Raw genomic sequence first — 15,761 nt, forward strand, 5'->3', positions numbered from 1 at the left:
ATAAGGTCACAATATTACCTGACAATAGAAACGGTCACGTAGTTTCCCCCATTCTCAGAGTTATAGCCACTGTTGAACAGGATACTCTTGGCCCTGTAATTGTGGACTGGTTACATTCAAACAGCAGCAGTGTCAAAAAAGCCTAACGAGCCAAAGAAATGTGCGAACTGTCCCGACTAACTCAGATGGAAAGATCGAGTTTTACTTTGAAGTATTTTTGCCTGAGATGACGACAGACAGATACAGCAGTACCCTGATGAGATGGAGAGCTGCACTGGTTTGATCGTATCCTTCTCATAGTGAACAAATGAAATACTGACTATAAATCCTGACTTTTACTCCAGGTGCAGATTAGAAATGATGTTTGAATTAAAGCCCCCAGAAACAACTAAATGGCATTTTCTGTATGTGTGAATAAAACCTGGAACAATAAGTCGATGCAGTTGCACAGTTTACACTGCAACTTTAATTTTATTAAAGACACACGTGAACAAAAGAAACCTATAGAGAATTAGAGCGCTTAATAAATAAACGTTACTTATTTTGGTTGCAGTAATAAATGTCGGTGCGTGCAAGCTACAGTCACAGATAACATGTTCAGTATTTTTCTATGTTGTCATAAATATAAGCAATGCAATTTTTTAAATAATGTGATATGATTTTGAGGCTATAAAAGCCACCCCTGGTTTCTCCTCGCACACAGGAGCACATACGAGTCGTGCTGCCGGGTTGATGCCCTTCTACAGCCCAGTCTAGCTCTCCTCTTGTTAATGGCCTCTCTCCTGGAGACTGTCCTGGAGACGTTCTTATTCAATTTATATCCTCTTGAGATCCAGCCTATTCATTATGTCCTCTGTAGTGGACAAAAAAAAGGTAAACTGAAAGAAACTTTTTATCCTCAGTTCTCAGGAGGTTAAAGCACCAAATCATAACAACAGTTGCCTCAAGGCACTTTACATTAAAAGGTAAAAACCCTACAATGTGGAGAAAAGAGAGAAATGATTGAATTATTTTGTGTTTTATACAAAACAGTATTTATGCTTTGTTGCAGGTTGTTAAAGCTGCTCACTTTTTAGGCAGTAAATCATCATCGAGACCGGCGGGCTGTTAGACATGCCTGGTCTCATTGTGTGCGCTACAGAACTAATGTATGTGATCACTAACAGGATGACATGACACTTTCTGAATCACCTAAACATTTTAACAGTTTTATAAAGAATGGTATGATGTGGCACGACGCTAATCCGGAATAATTCCAAGATGCTTATTTGTATATATTTATGGTGATATCTAGCTCACTTTAGAGAACATGTGAGTGCAGGTCAGATTTTTGCCGTCAGCTGTATTTTGTTTACCCCCAGATAATACTGAAAGGTGAATACAGTCAACTTTCCACTGTAGGTGCCTGACCATAGGAGACCCCAATGCAATTCCAGTCCACCACTTAAGAGTGTTGTCTTTGTTTCAAAAAGCTAAACTGACACAGGACCACACCGACAAAAATTATAATTATTCAACAACAAATTGTGTGTGTACCAACTTGGCAATAAAGGTGATTCAGATTCTGACTCATAGGTCAAGGATGCCTCTAAAAACAAACGAGTAATAATAAGCCACATGCTTGGGGGTTTTCCCCCGATTGGCTACAGATTAAATTATTCAGAATCAAAGGAAAATCACCAGCAATATAAAGTAGTATAACTATCTCTTAAACATTTTTAATTTGGGTTTTATGTCTATATATAAAAAAAAATGAATTTTTTAAAGTTATTTAAACTTGACTTAATGTAAAATAGCAAAAGCAAAATTAAAAAAAAAAACGTTCAAATTCAGTTTAAATATGTTCAGACAAATTCATAGAGATTCTATCAAGTTTAAGCCTCTGCCTAAGACAACAGTTGTGAAGAGAAATCCATGCTCCTTTTTACTAGGACGATGTGACCTTGAAGTGCATTGACAGCTGACATTGATTTCCACTGTGCTCGTCTCTGCCTTTGCAGTCTTCCCTTTTGTTTTTTTTTTAGTCTGGGCTTGTTATAGAGACAAAGTGGTGCCAGTGAATGAGGCAAGTTGTAATGCTAGCACCCTGCAAATCATTGCTTCTGGTCCATTTGGTGGAATGAGTTTAATAAGGGATGTTACAGAGCACCAACGATGCAGTGTAATAGTGCAAGTACTATTTGAAAAACACAGCACTGTGAGAACTATAGCACCATACCTCATTTCTTAGTATTTTGCTTGAAAAACTGGGTTCAGGAATTTACTGAAACATGAAAACAAACATGGAAATCCAGTGTAGAGGGCTTCAACTCTATGGGAAGGCTTTCCACAAGGTACAGGGATGTGTTCATGGGAATATTCGAACATCCTTCTGGAAGAGCATTTGTGAGGTCAGACACTGGTGTTGGACAAGACGGCCTGGCTCACAGTCTGTGCTCTAATTCACCCCAGAGGTCTTCTAAATGGGTTGAGGTTAGGACTCTGTGCAGCCCACACCTTGCTTTGTACACTGTTATGCAGTCATGTTGGATCAGGAAGGGGCCATCCCCCAAACTCTTCTTGGTATTTTGTTAAGAGTTCCTTTCAATGGAAATAAGGGGCCAACTAAACACCATAATCCCCCTTCCCCTAAACGTTACACTTGGCGCAGTGCAGTTAGAAAAGTACTATTTTCCTTACAACCGCCAAACCCAGACTCGTCTATTAGACAATCCAGAGAACAAATCTCCACTTCTCTAGAGTCCAGTAGCGCCATGCTTTACACCGCTGCATCTAATGCTTTCTATTGTGCTGGGTAATCTCAGGCAGCAGATCTCTACACACCGTTTTTGAGGTAATCTGAACGCCACATTAAGTCTGGAGGTTTGTAGCTATCGACTCTGCAGAAAGTTGGGAACCTCTGTGCACCAAGTACCTCAGCATGACCTCATGTCGACGAAGGTAGGAGGGAAAGAGAACTCAGGCCGAACCCCTTCTACCCCAGTGACCCTGTCACCAAGGATTTGTTTAACTGCCTCAGTGACCTAACCCCCTGAAGACGAATTGTCCCCCTCGTCCGCAGACTCTGCCTCCTCCATAGAACACATGCTAGTGGGATTAAGGAGGTCCTCGAACTACTCCTTCCACCACCCGATAATGTTCTCAGTTGAAGTCAGCAGCGCTCCACCTGCACTATACAAAAAAAGCGCTGCTTTGCCCTCCTGAGTTGCCCGAGTTTTTGCCCAAGTTCCACTTTGCCTGTCGGTACCTATCAGCTGCGACCGAAGTCCCACGGGTTAATCAAGCCCGATAGGACTTCTTCTTCAGCCTGGTGGCTCCCTTCAACTCTGGTGTTCACCATCTGGCTCGGGGGTTACCTCCGAACCACATGGTGTCCATATTATGTCCGTTATTGACATAATGTAACTTAACACTTAATTAACTAAAGTAACTTAGTAGGAGCCTGCACGATGTTTCCATATAATTAGAATTATTTCTGCCTGAGATGCTATACCTTGCTTTTTCTGTATCCTGCTTTTCCACCATGTAACTACGTCAGTAATTTCCATCCACCATTTGCTTTTCCTATCTTACAGTGCGCTCCAACGATAGAGTCATTTACTTTCATAGGGGTTTCACATGACCAGCTGCTAGATTCTGGGTGTGTCTCGTATGCACAAAGGAACATAAATGCACAGTGTTGCTCTAACAATGAATACGACACGCTGATATTCCGTAAGAATTTATCCTGGCATCAGTGTGGATGATATGATATGGCACAACTATAGTTCAGGTACTGGGCTTGTCAGAGTGAGGGCTGTATTGCAAGCCACACAGGTGACAGATTATTTGATGTCAGAAATGCATCTTTAAAAATGTTTAAAATTTTATCAATTGAAAAATATTAAATTATTTTGTATGCATGTCACTTACAATAATTGTTCTTTGTCCTCTGATTACTACAACTTGAAAGAATATTTTTAAAAGACTTAAAATGATATATTTTGGTAGCATGGGGTTAGTGTCATCAGTGGTGACTTAGATGTCAGTAGAATAATATCAAAGTAAGAAAAAAATGGATATACACCACTAATTTGGTTTGTTAGAGTAAAAGAAACTGATTTTGTTAGCCTGGTTAGGTTCACATGTGGCCATTTCTCTTTATTAGTACACTGATGGCTCACACTTGTTGCCATTTCATTTTGTCTCCACTGCTCAGATCTTTGTGGAAACATAGTTAATAATAATTCAGAGGACAGTTCGAACAGGTTTCATAATATTCACACTTAAAGTTCTTCACTCTTTGAATAAATCACTGTTAGTTACCTTTTAAAGGAACGATGAGACAAAGTCGATTATAGGTCGCTTATAGTTCTAATTTACACAATGCACATGCTCTAGACTTCTATATTTACCAGCGCTTCTTCTCTTTTAAGCTATTAAAGTGTAGTAATCACCAATAAGTCCGTGTTATGTCCACTCATCCAGAAAGGCGCCTGCTGACACCTCGTCTCTTAATTACAAATTCAAACCCTTAATGCATGCATGCAAAATAATTAGAAATTTAATTTGTCTTCTATATTTACTGATGTGCAAATGCCCAAATGACCCGGTATGTCTGCCAAACAGAGTGAGAAAAAAGTGTGTATTATCATCAGCAAAGCCATTTGCAACTCCTGCTGCAAGAGCAGAAAGCATATCTTCTTTACCACTTCATGTTTTGTACAGCTCCATTCTTCATTAGAATATCAGAAATATGAAAATGGTCAGGATTATGTTGTTGTCTCATTATATTTTCTTTGGTTTGCTGCTAATGAACAGGACAAGATGGCTAAATGAGAGTGTTCGGTTTACATTATTTGAAATGTACCTAATAATGCTCATTAGTGTTTCCTTTGTGTTATACTGTTTGTTTAATTAGATTTTCATTTCCACTTCCTGCTAACAGTGACCATTGCTAATAATGGCTGTAATGTATTTGTTATTACAAGAAAAGACAAGAAGACAGGACTTTTTGTCTATTTGGGGAGGAGCGTCGAAAGTGATTTAATTTGTTGCCTGTTTTTTTTTTAATTTGAAGTGGATTGTGTTTCTATTCTTTTGCTCTTCCTCTAACAACAGATCCTTCAGTGATTCATCACAGATCCATTTCCTTCTTTATTCAGATTCTATAAATTCATTTTGCAGCAAGATGAAACCACTTAACCAGGTTAGTCTTTGACCAAACTTTCATCTGCACTTAATGGCCTTCTCTCCAGCAGATGGAGTTTATTATTCGACAAACTGGAAATACCTAAGGTGGTATCACATAGGTTAAAACTTAAGTCTAGTCATATATGGTGACTTTTGATTAGTCAGCTGTCTGGCTGCAAGGCTCCACTAGAGCCCCAGGAGAACTTCATTGACACACAACTGACACCATTAAATGTGTGGATGAGGATTTTGCTTTAAAACATAAAGACAAGCCTGACAGGAGCCACTCGCTGAGCTTGGGAGTCACCGCACCGAGTGCTCCGATTACCACGGGGACCACTGTTACCTTCACCCTCCTCATCTTCTCCAGCTCTTCTCTGAGCCCTTGGTATTTCTCCAGCTTCTCGTGTTCCTTCTTCCTGATGTTGCTGTCATTGGGAACCGCTACATCGATCACTACGGCCGTCTTCTTCTGCTTCTCTACCACCACTATGTCCGGTTGGTTAGCCACCACCATTTTGTCCGTCTGTATCTGGAAGTCCCACAGGATCTTAGCTCGGTCATTCTCCACCACCCTTGGGGGCATCTCCCACTTTGACCTCAGGACTTCCAGGCCATGCACAGCACAGATGTTCCTGTACACTATGCCGGCCACTTGGTTATGTTGTTCCATGTATGCCCTGCCTGCTAGCGTCTTGCACCCTGCTGTTGTAAACAAGATGCAAGATGGTGCCTGTGTGTTTGGCACGCCGTCAACCGCTCTTTTTTATCCGTCTGATTTTATTGTTTTTAGGTAACGTTGTGCAACATGTCAGTTCAATACTGTCGTATGATCGCCAGACCTTATTGAAAATCGGCTCATCCACCAAAGTTTCAGTTTGGTTTGGTAAAGCCAGGGTTTTCTGCCTCCCTACCTGGAAGCAGTACCATTGCGCTGGCATCCCCTACCACTGCCACCAGATATGAAGAAGCGACGCAGGAGACGGGGTACTCGTGGAGGTCGCCTTGTTAAGCTGAGAATCCAGATTTCTTACCTTCCTCACAATCTTCGCTCCGTTCATCAATCTTTTCCACGACTCTTGGTACCATCGCGTGCTCTGGATCCTGTGGATTCCTGGTTGGTTCCCGTTGTCGGCTCTATCGGGAGAAGCCCTGTGAAATCCTTCCCTCTTTGGCATCTGCGTTGGAGGCGAATGGACCGATCAGACCTTAGACCGGTGGATCTGGTTGTCACTGCCGCGGAGGTCTCCGAACCAGCTCCCCTCAGGTTGGCTTTAATAAATGCCAGATCGGTGGCGAATAAGACCTTCATCCTGAAGGATTTCTGTTCTTCCCATGCTTTGTATCTCCTCTGTTTGACTGAAACCTGGAGTTCACCCGGTGAGTTAAGCGCCTTTTCTGAACTGCTGCCCGCTGGCTGTGCTCATTTTAGCGCTCTGAGAGCTTCTGGTCGTGGCGGGGGGTTAGCTGTTTTTAAAGCACACTTTGAGTTTAAGCAACTATCCTCATGGACACGCCACAGCAGCTTTGAATGTTGTTTGTGTGAACTGGGCCACTCGCCTTCGTTGCTGTGTGCAATAGTTTATCGGCCTCCTAAATAAGACAAGGAGTTTGTATCTGAGTTTCTCGCTTTTTTATCGGAGTTTCTCGCTGACTGTGCATCCCGGTATGACCAGGTCCTGCTGCTCAGTGATTTTAATATATACGTCTGTTGCCCAGGAAAGCCACTGGCTAAGGACTTCATGGACCTGGTGAACTCTTTTCATCTTGTTCAGTCTGTTAAAGGTGCCACTCAAGAACATGGTCACACATTGGACTTGGTGTTATCATATGGGTTATCTGTCTGTAACTTACATGTGGAGGATGCTGTATTCTGTGACCATATGCCCATTGTATTTGACGTTGTTCCTCTTAGTCCTGTTGTTAAACGGCTGCACCTATGCGATGCTATCGAGCCTTCGGCTCAGATACTCCCGAGCGTTTTTCAACACTATTTGAACAACTTGTGTCCAGTCCCTCTGAGTCATCCTCCGTAGATGGATTACTCTCTCATCTGGACTCTGTTTGTAAATCTGCCCTTGATGTTGTTGCACCTCTAAGACTCAGGCAGTGTAAACCCAAGGCCAGTCCTTGGCTAACCGATTTTACTTGAGCCATTAGAAGAGACTGTAGGACTCTCCTCAGCTCTTACTGGGACAGTGGCGTGGCTGCCCCTCTGTTGGTCTTCCATGGTCTCTTGTGTTCTGGGGGCCTCTGGATGTCTGGAGTTTTGATCTCCTCCATACCCGCTTCACACCCTGGAGGACGGGGCTGTGGCCCCCCCACACTCCCTAGCAGATCATTACATGGAGAAACCTTTGGAATGCAAGCATGCTGATCCACACAGGTATGCACACATGGGTATTCACAGACGCGGACTAAAGCTTTCTTGGCTGCTGCCTCAAAGCACACTGTGCGCTGTCTATCTTGCGTGCTGCACAATATCGTTTATTACTTAGTAAATACTGATATCTATGACTAGCTAGTTTATTGTGATGGTGCTTTGTTTTCTCTATTATTATGTTGCTCTTTGTTGTTTGCCGTCTCCTCTGTTTGTTTTTGTTTGTTTGTTTGTTTGTTTTTTCTCCATACAGGTGACCCAGGAGTTTTTTTTTTTCTCTCTCTTCCCCCCCCTTCTCACCGTCTCTTCTCCCCTTTGGTTTTCTTTCTTTCTCTCCCCCTCTCTCTCTCATTCATTCCCCCTGTCCTATTTATTTAAAAAAAAAAAAAAAAAAAAAATGACAAAGGATGAACTGAAGCTCTGCCATCACGTAATGTCGCATACTGCTGTTTCTGATGTCATTTAGAAAAAAAAAAGAAAAAAAAAAAAAAAAAAAAAAAGAAGAGACTGTAGGAGATGTGAAAGGCGATGGAAAAAGGACTGACTGTACGTCTCTCTGGAAACTCTTAAGACGAGCTGGAAAGCTTATCAGAGGGCAGCAAAGACTGCCAAAATCTCCTATTTTTCTCAACTTATTGCTGTTAATTCACATAACCCTCGTGTTCTGTATAATACCATAAATTTTGTACTGAATGCAGAGGATCATGTTCTTTTGCAGTCTTCTGAGGTTATGTGTAATAAGTTTCTTAATTTCTTTGTGGTTGCCAGTCTGAGACCCTCCACTTTATCTTCTGTTGACCCGGCTGTGCATGTTCCCTGTTTAAATTTGCTTATTGCTTTCCAACCAATTGTTCTACCTGAACTCGAGAAGCTTGTGTTAACTGCTAACCCATGTGGTTCTCCGAATGATGTCGCTCGTCCCAGTTTTCTAAAAAAGGTGTTTCCTACTGTTGGACCACATATTCTGAACCTAATTAATACCAGCCTCTTGTCAGGTCAAGTACCAAGCGAGTTTAAGCATGCAGTTATTCATCCTTACTTAAGAAGCCAGGCTCAGATATTTCAGTTCAGTCAAACTGTAGACCCATCTCTAAACTTCCTTTTCTGAGTAAGATCTTGGAAAAGGTTGTTCACACTCAGCTGATGGATTATCTAAACAACTCTCAAATGTTTGAAGTTTTTCAGTCTGGCTTTAGGCCGTTTCATAGCACAGAGACAGCTCTCATAAAGGTTATGAACGATATTCTGGTAACGACGGACTGTGGTAAACATGTAGTGCTTATACTACTAGATATGACTGCTGCATTCGACACAGTGGATCACGACCTGCTGATCTCTCGATTACAGCTTTGTGTGGGCATTTCTGGCTTGGCACTCCTGTGGATAAAATCATATCTGTCAAACAGGAGCTTCTGTGTTAAGTTGGGCTCGTCATCGTCCTCTGTGGCCCCTCTGCCGTGGGGTGTCCCACAGGGATCTATTCTTGGGCCATTACTGTTTTCATCTCCTGCCACCGGGTGCGATCTTTCATAAACACAAAGTCTCATTTCATCTATATGCTGATGATTGCCAGCTTTATTTTCCTTTCAGTCGTTCTGATAGCTCCCCAATTAGACTCCTGCTTGATTGCCTTAGTGATGTTAAGTCATGGATGGCTCAAAACTTTTTAAATTTTAATGAACGTAAAACGGAAGCAATTCTGTTTGGGCCGAATCGTTCCTCTCTGATATCCCTGATGTTGACCTTGCTGCTCTGACCCTTCACCTGAAGAGCTCGATTACCAATCTTGGGTTAAAAATCGACTCTGCACTTACTCTTGATGGCCACGTGAATGCGGTGGTGAAATCATCATTCTATCATCTCAGGCGTCTGTCGAAGGTTAAACCTTTTCTTTCAAGGCGTGACTTGGAGACTGGTATCCACGCTTTTATCACCTCACGCTTGGATTATTGCAACTCCCTTTTAATAGGGGTTGGACTGGGCACTCTGACACGCCTGCAACTAGTCCAGAATGCTGCGGCACGGTTTTTATCTGGTAGAAGGAAATTTGAGCACATTACTCTGGTTCTGGCCTCCCTGCACTGGCTTCCAATTGAATTTAGGATTCATTTTAAAGTTCTTTTATTGGTTTTTAAATCCTTAAATGGTCTGGCACCTGCATATTTGTCTGATTTGCTGAAGCCCTATGTCCCCACACTTTTAAAACCTTATTAAGATCATATATAATATAATAATATATAATCTCACTGATCAATCCGCTGCAGGGGGAGTTGGAGCAAGTCCTCCAGCTTCTGGTTGTTGAATTCTGGGCGGGATTCCTGCAGTTTTTTGAACCGTCTGAAGGCCTTGTTTTTCTTAAGCTGCATCTGAAAATGGACACAAGACACTGGGAGATTATTCAGAAACATTTACAAGACGTAGCTTCTGAATTTATAAAAAGTGTACTGGGACCAGATTTCATGATTGTGATGTGCAGAGCAGTAGTAACTACAGAGGAATAACATTGATGAGCAATAAAATGAAGATATAGGAAAGGGTTGCTGAAGGTATGTTAAGAAGAGAAATGACTAGGGATGGGTATCGTTTAGGTTTTATCCGATACCGGTGCCAAACCGGTACTTTTGAAACGGTGCCGGTGCTCAAACCGGTGCTTAAAGAATGGAGAACACAAAATTGGTCCAAAAACCTCTCATGTTCAGCTGTTTTTTGTAAAAAGATAACAATGTTAGCCTTTTCTGCAGCTATGGGGCATATATGGTATCACTCTTGGCTGGAAGCAGTGCTTAAACAATGGAAAAAATACAAACTTTGTCCAAAAACCTCTCATGTTTAGCTGTTTTCCACTTTTTCTTTGGTCATTTTAGCCTTTTTGGCCAGGGTGAAGGGAGTATCTGCCATCAAACAAGAAGACAGCCGCATGTAGCTATGATGATGTTTGCTAGTTCACCTTACATGCATTAATGTAATAACGTGGTTAGCCTACTCAACGTAAATTACACACCAACAACATGAAGCTACTCACACAGAGAAGAACGGCTGCTGCTGCATCATCCTCATCATTTCTGCTACACTGGCAGGGCTAGGGGCCAGGACTCTCCTCTTCAGGTTTTTGGGGGATGTTGCTAACTCTGGGTCCGATAACAGGCACCACACCAACAGTAGATGTGTGAGGTGTGAGGTCTCGCAGCAAGCTATCAAATACGGCGCATTTCTTGGCTTTAACAAAATGCTATATGTCGCCAGGTGTTTCATCGGATTCGAGGAGTTACCTCCTTTGACAGTATCACAGTATCACCTTAAAGCACTTGTTGCTGCTGAGTTTGCATCTTTTGCTGTGAAGTACAGCCAGACTTTTGACCGCTTCACCTTGGTCATTTTTAATCTGTAGCTCTGCTCTAAAAGAACGTACGTACCTGGCCCCGCCCACTATCCTCGGAAACGTAAAATGATTGGCTAGAATCTAAAGTGTATCACAGCTCGGGAAAAAAAAGCACCGAAATAAAGCACCGAAATGTGCGCTGCTTTTCGGTCTGGTTACTACCGTTTATATACCAGTACCCATCCCTAGAAATGACAATCAGCGAGTAATAGTATGCTTTCATGCTGAGAAAGAGTACTACACATGTGAGGTTTGCTTTCAGAGCATTGATGTGCAGTATAGAAAAGGTCAGAAGGCGTTCACTGAGTCTGAGTGCCAGAGAAGTATGAGGGTGGTGGAGGACGTGTATGAAGTCACCAGGAGAGTATCAAGGTGTCCAGTAGGAGTGAGAAGGTCGAGGCAGGAGTGGTTAGAGGTTAGAGGTCAGCTCTGAGCCCATTCTTACTTGCAGTGGTCATGTGATTAAACACATTTTACGGAAAGCTAGGTTCATTTTCACTAGCCACACCCAGGCCTGATTACTGCCAGACCTCTTAAATCAAGAACTCACTCAGATGGAACCTGTCTGACAATGCAAAGTGGGCTAAAACATATCAAAAAGCAATCACGCCACAATCTAAAGACACTCAGGAACAGATGAAAAACAAAATCATTAATACAATCCTAATCAAAAGTTTAAGACCAGTTGATGAAAAATGACATGGTTGGAGCTTAACAAGGTTCCAAGTTGAGCTTCAACATGCAACAAGAAGAAATAGGAGTGAGACAAAACATTTTTTTGAGCAATTTATTGAAAATAACACTTAAAATGAAACAGGCTGTTTTACAGCTGATCAAAAGTTTAGGACCACTTGCCTTTGAAAGGCCAAATCTGTGCAAAAATGTGGATTCATTGTCATTTTCTGTCATTTCACTGTCATGATGCTCTGTTGGCAAAAGAAAACAAACCTTCCCTTGTTGAACGTGGTCGGGTTGTTGAACTGCATAAGGATCTCTCACAGCACGCCATCGCTGTAAGACGGTCATTTGATATTTCCTAAATGATCCGGAGGCCCAAAAAAATGTCACCAGCACTGAGCCGGAGGATCCAACTGGCTGTCCGTCGAGACACTGGACGATGCTTGACCCAAATTAAGGCCGTTACTGGTGCCGACTGCAGCCCCATAACCATCAGACACCATCTGAGGCTGAAAGGCTTCAAGAACAAAAAAAACGTCTCGTCTCCTTGAACGCCACAGAACTGACCGTTTGGACTTTGCTACAGAGCACCAAACATGGGACACTGAAAGGTGGAAGAAAGTTTCATTCTCTGAGGAGAACAAAAGTAACCTCGATGGTCCTGATGGTTTCCAACATTGCTGGCATGACAAGCAGATCCCACCTGAGGTGTTTTCCACCCCACAGTGGAAGGGGCGCCATAATGGTCTAGGGTACTTTTTCCTTCAGTGGAACAGTTGTCTTTTCTTTATGGTAGACTTGGATATTTATCCAAGAATGTTGTTCACGATTGGCTGGTGTGAAGGGTTTTCTCATCACCATGATTCTGAGATCATCCACTACTGTTGCCTGTGGACGTCCAGGTCGTTTTGCATTGCTGAGGTCACCAATGCCTTCTTTTTCCTCAGGATGGACTAAAGATTTTGCCACTCCTAAGACTGCAGCAATTTCTCTGATGTTTTGTTCCTGTTTTTGCAGCTTACGGATGGCTTGTTTCACCTGCATGGAGAGCTCCTTTGACTGCATATTGTCTGTTCACAGCAAAATCTTCCAAATGCAATCATCACACCTCAAATCAACTCCAGGCCCTTTAGCTACTTAATTATCAATATCAAAGGAATTGCCCACATCTGCCCATGAAATAACCTTTGACTCAATTGTCCAATTACTTTTGTAACTAGATGTCACATGTCAAGAAGCTGAAACTCTTAAACCCTTCGTCCAATTGAATCTTCAGCCAACCCTCACATGAAAGCTGAGAGTCTGCACATTATGTCCATTGTATAACTATAATTGGAATATTTTTCAGTAAACAGGTAAAAACAACAACAAAAACTTATGTCAGTGTCCAAATATATATGGATCTAACTGTGTGTATGGTTAGAAGGCTATCACTGACAAAAAGACTAAAGGCCGAGTTGAAGGATTAAAAATGAAGATAGTTGATTATGGAGCAGACCAGAGAGAAAACTCATGGATGTAATGAAGGAGCATATGCAAAGGTTTGGTATGATGCAAATGTTCGGTTAAGATGGAGACAGATTATCCACTTTGGCTACTGCTAAAGAGAGCGGCCAAATGAAGACGCAGCAGCATGTTTCTTTACATCTATCAACATGTAGAAAATTGTTAGATTCTGCAAAAACTTGCATTCTTGAAGTTCACAGTAAAACTACATAATAAATTTGATCTGATAAAATTGCTGTGCTTTGCTATTCAATGTAACAAGAAATCAGTAAATAGATGAAAACAGAAAAACTGAGATCAGTGACAAAAAAAGATCGACTAACAGTCTGAACCAAGTTCAAATATAATGTTCTTACCTGAAGCACTTTCTGGGCTTTATAAATGTTATCCACATATGTGTAGTAATGGTGCATATGGGTGGAGAACTGGTCAAGGCCTTTGCCAAGGTATCCATTCTCCAAATGGATAAGTAGAGTCCTGAGAGGAGAAACACACACACACACAAGTTTAAACATGATCTATTGCACGTTGTTTTTCCATGTGTTGCATGCTTTTGTTGCCAATGTTTGAAAAGCCAAGTTATTAAAAAAAAAAACTTTCCCTAGTTCTCTTTGTCCCTTTTTGCTTTGAAATTAATTAAATCAATTAATCAGCTAACATGATCCATAACATTTATGTATAATAACAAATGGTATCAATTTTAGCAAACATTAAATCCTGCATTAGTACAAAGCAAAATGTGTATTAATATTTGCTTTTCTGTCTTTTTCTTTGGTTTTGTAAACCAGTCTGTTAAATCAAAGACCCCATACATATATTTAGAACATGCTACGGTAGTCACTTTCACTGGATCATTGTCGCTTATTTTACGGGCAGTGCAAGTAAGCCGTGTGTGTGGCATGTTACTCCTGAGTCACAACATCCTTAACAAATCCACAGGACATGGTATCAAGAACTATTTTAATATACGTGGCACATTTTTTTGTGCATCACAGGCCTTTGAGACGTTCGTGTTAAAGTTTACTCTCCTAGCAAACATTTAGCCTCAAGTTGAGTTATTGTGCATTATTGTCTGAGACGGCACTGCTTCTTTGCATCAGTGCCACGCTCCCTGAGAAGGAGCTCATGTGAGGTTAGATCGCATCTGAAGCATCATTTTCAACAAAGGCATACACATTTAGAGAAAGCGAGGAGGCTGAGCAGAGTTCAGAGGATTGCTTCCCTGTTAATGAGAGATTTAGCAGTCAAGGTTCAGTAGTGTTTCTTCCCCCATGGGTGACGTATTTACTGGGACCCAGACGACAGATGTACCTTCAGAGCACCCAGGGCTACTTTGTAGTAAGAACACGCCTGCCGAACTTAAGCAATTGGTTGGGGGTGTTGACACTTGTGAAGGAGCTTGTTATTTGAACTTGGAGGAAGTACCACATATTCACGCACACACATTCTCTAATGATGTTCCCAGAGACTGCTGCTCATACAAGCTGTGAGAAGGAGCACTTTACTGTTGAAGTTGATTTAAATAGATTTTAATGAAGTTGCCGACAAAGGTAGGCTCTGTTCATAATCGGGAGGTGCAGGAGAAGCCGAGAGGGTTCTAACGAGAGCAAAGGGCAGGAAAAAATGTATTTCCATTTCTTTCCCTTTCTGACAGAGACTATTATGATAAATATGAAATTATGGATTACATTTTTTTTTTAAATTTCCACAGCAATTAAATTGTCCGACCATCAGCACCAAGGTGGAGATGACATTAGCATTCCATGCGTGTCATCCGCATTAATTCCAAGCAGTTGCGGCATCGTGGATGATACGACTGAACCCAAACAATTCAGGCCACGTCACCATTACTTGGAGAAGGCTCAACAGATGAACGGCAACTCTCAAAACACAGGATGAAACATGAGAAACTATAAATGGAATAAACAGTTCGCTAACACTAAAGCATTAAACCAGCATTTTGTTGCTCTCAAAAAACAACACAATGTGATGTCAGCCGTTTTTACCCACACAGTGTCTGAGCTCCATCCTACACTCCAGTTCTTTAATGACAACCTCACCTCTGCTTTGTGCTTGGTCCACACAGCATTCTGGACCAGTGCTGCACACTAACTTCCTTCCCCAACCGCCCCATCACTAGGGCTGCCACAAACGATTATTTTGATAGTCGACTAGTCACCGATTATTTTGGCGATTAGTCGACTAATCAGATCATCATCCATTGGACGTAAAACGTACAGCTTATTGCACCAGCAGCATCTGCTCTTATATAACTATCATTAGCTTACAGCTTTAAGTGTTTAAGGTCTGTGCTAACTAAAAATAAAGACAAGATGATAGTTTATTCAATTTTAATGAAATTTGCAGATTGTTTCGGTGAAGTTTAATAAACTCCTTGCTATCTAAACTATAACAGCATCTCACACTTCTGATAATCAGCTGTCTGCTTGACGTTTATTCAGCTGTGTAAAAACTATAACTTTAATCTCAGCCAAACTGATTTACTCAGGAACAAATAAAACACTGAAAAAAAAAAAAAAAAAAGGCAAAACAATAACATTTTTAAGTTATCTAAGTGACTTATATATCACGTTTAACCTGAGGAGCGAAAGACGGCGGTGGGTTTGAAAACGATTAGCCGGGAGT

General features: G+C 41.6%; 1 protein-coding gene across 1 annotated transcript in view; it reads right to left on the reverse strand.

The window, feature by feature from the left end:
- arhgef39 (Rho guanine nucleotide exchange factor (GEF) 39) overlaps positions 1 to 15,761 on the reverse strand; it is a 71,068-nt gene that overhangs the window by 41,463 nt on the left and 13,844 nt on the right. Inside the window, exons 4-5 of the mRNA XM_024805572.2 lie at positions 13,472 to 13,592; positions 9,800 to 9,918 (exon numbers count right to left, since the gene is read on the reverse strand). Coding sequence (XP_024661340.2) covers positions 9,800 to 9,918; positions 13,472 to 13,592 — 240 coding nt within the window. The remainder of the gene's footprint in view (positions 1 to 9,799; positions 9,919 to 13,471; positions 13,593 to 15,761) is intronic.

Source organism: Maylandia zebra, linkage group LG17, assembly GCF_041146795.1.
Source record: "Maylandia zebra isolate NMK-2024a linkage group LG17, Mzebra_GT3a, whole genome shotgun sequence".
NCBI lineage: Eukaryota > Metazoa > Chordata > Actinopteri > Cichliformes > Cichlidae > Maylandia > Maylandia zebra.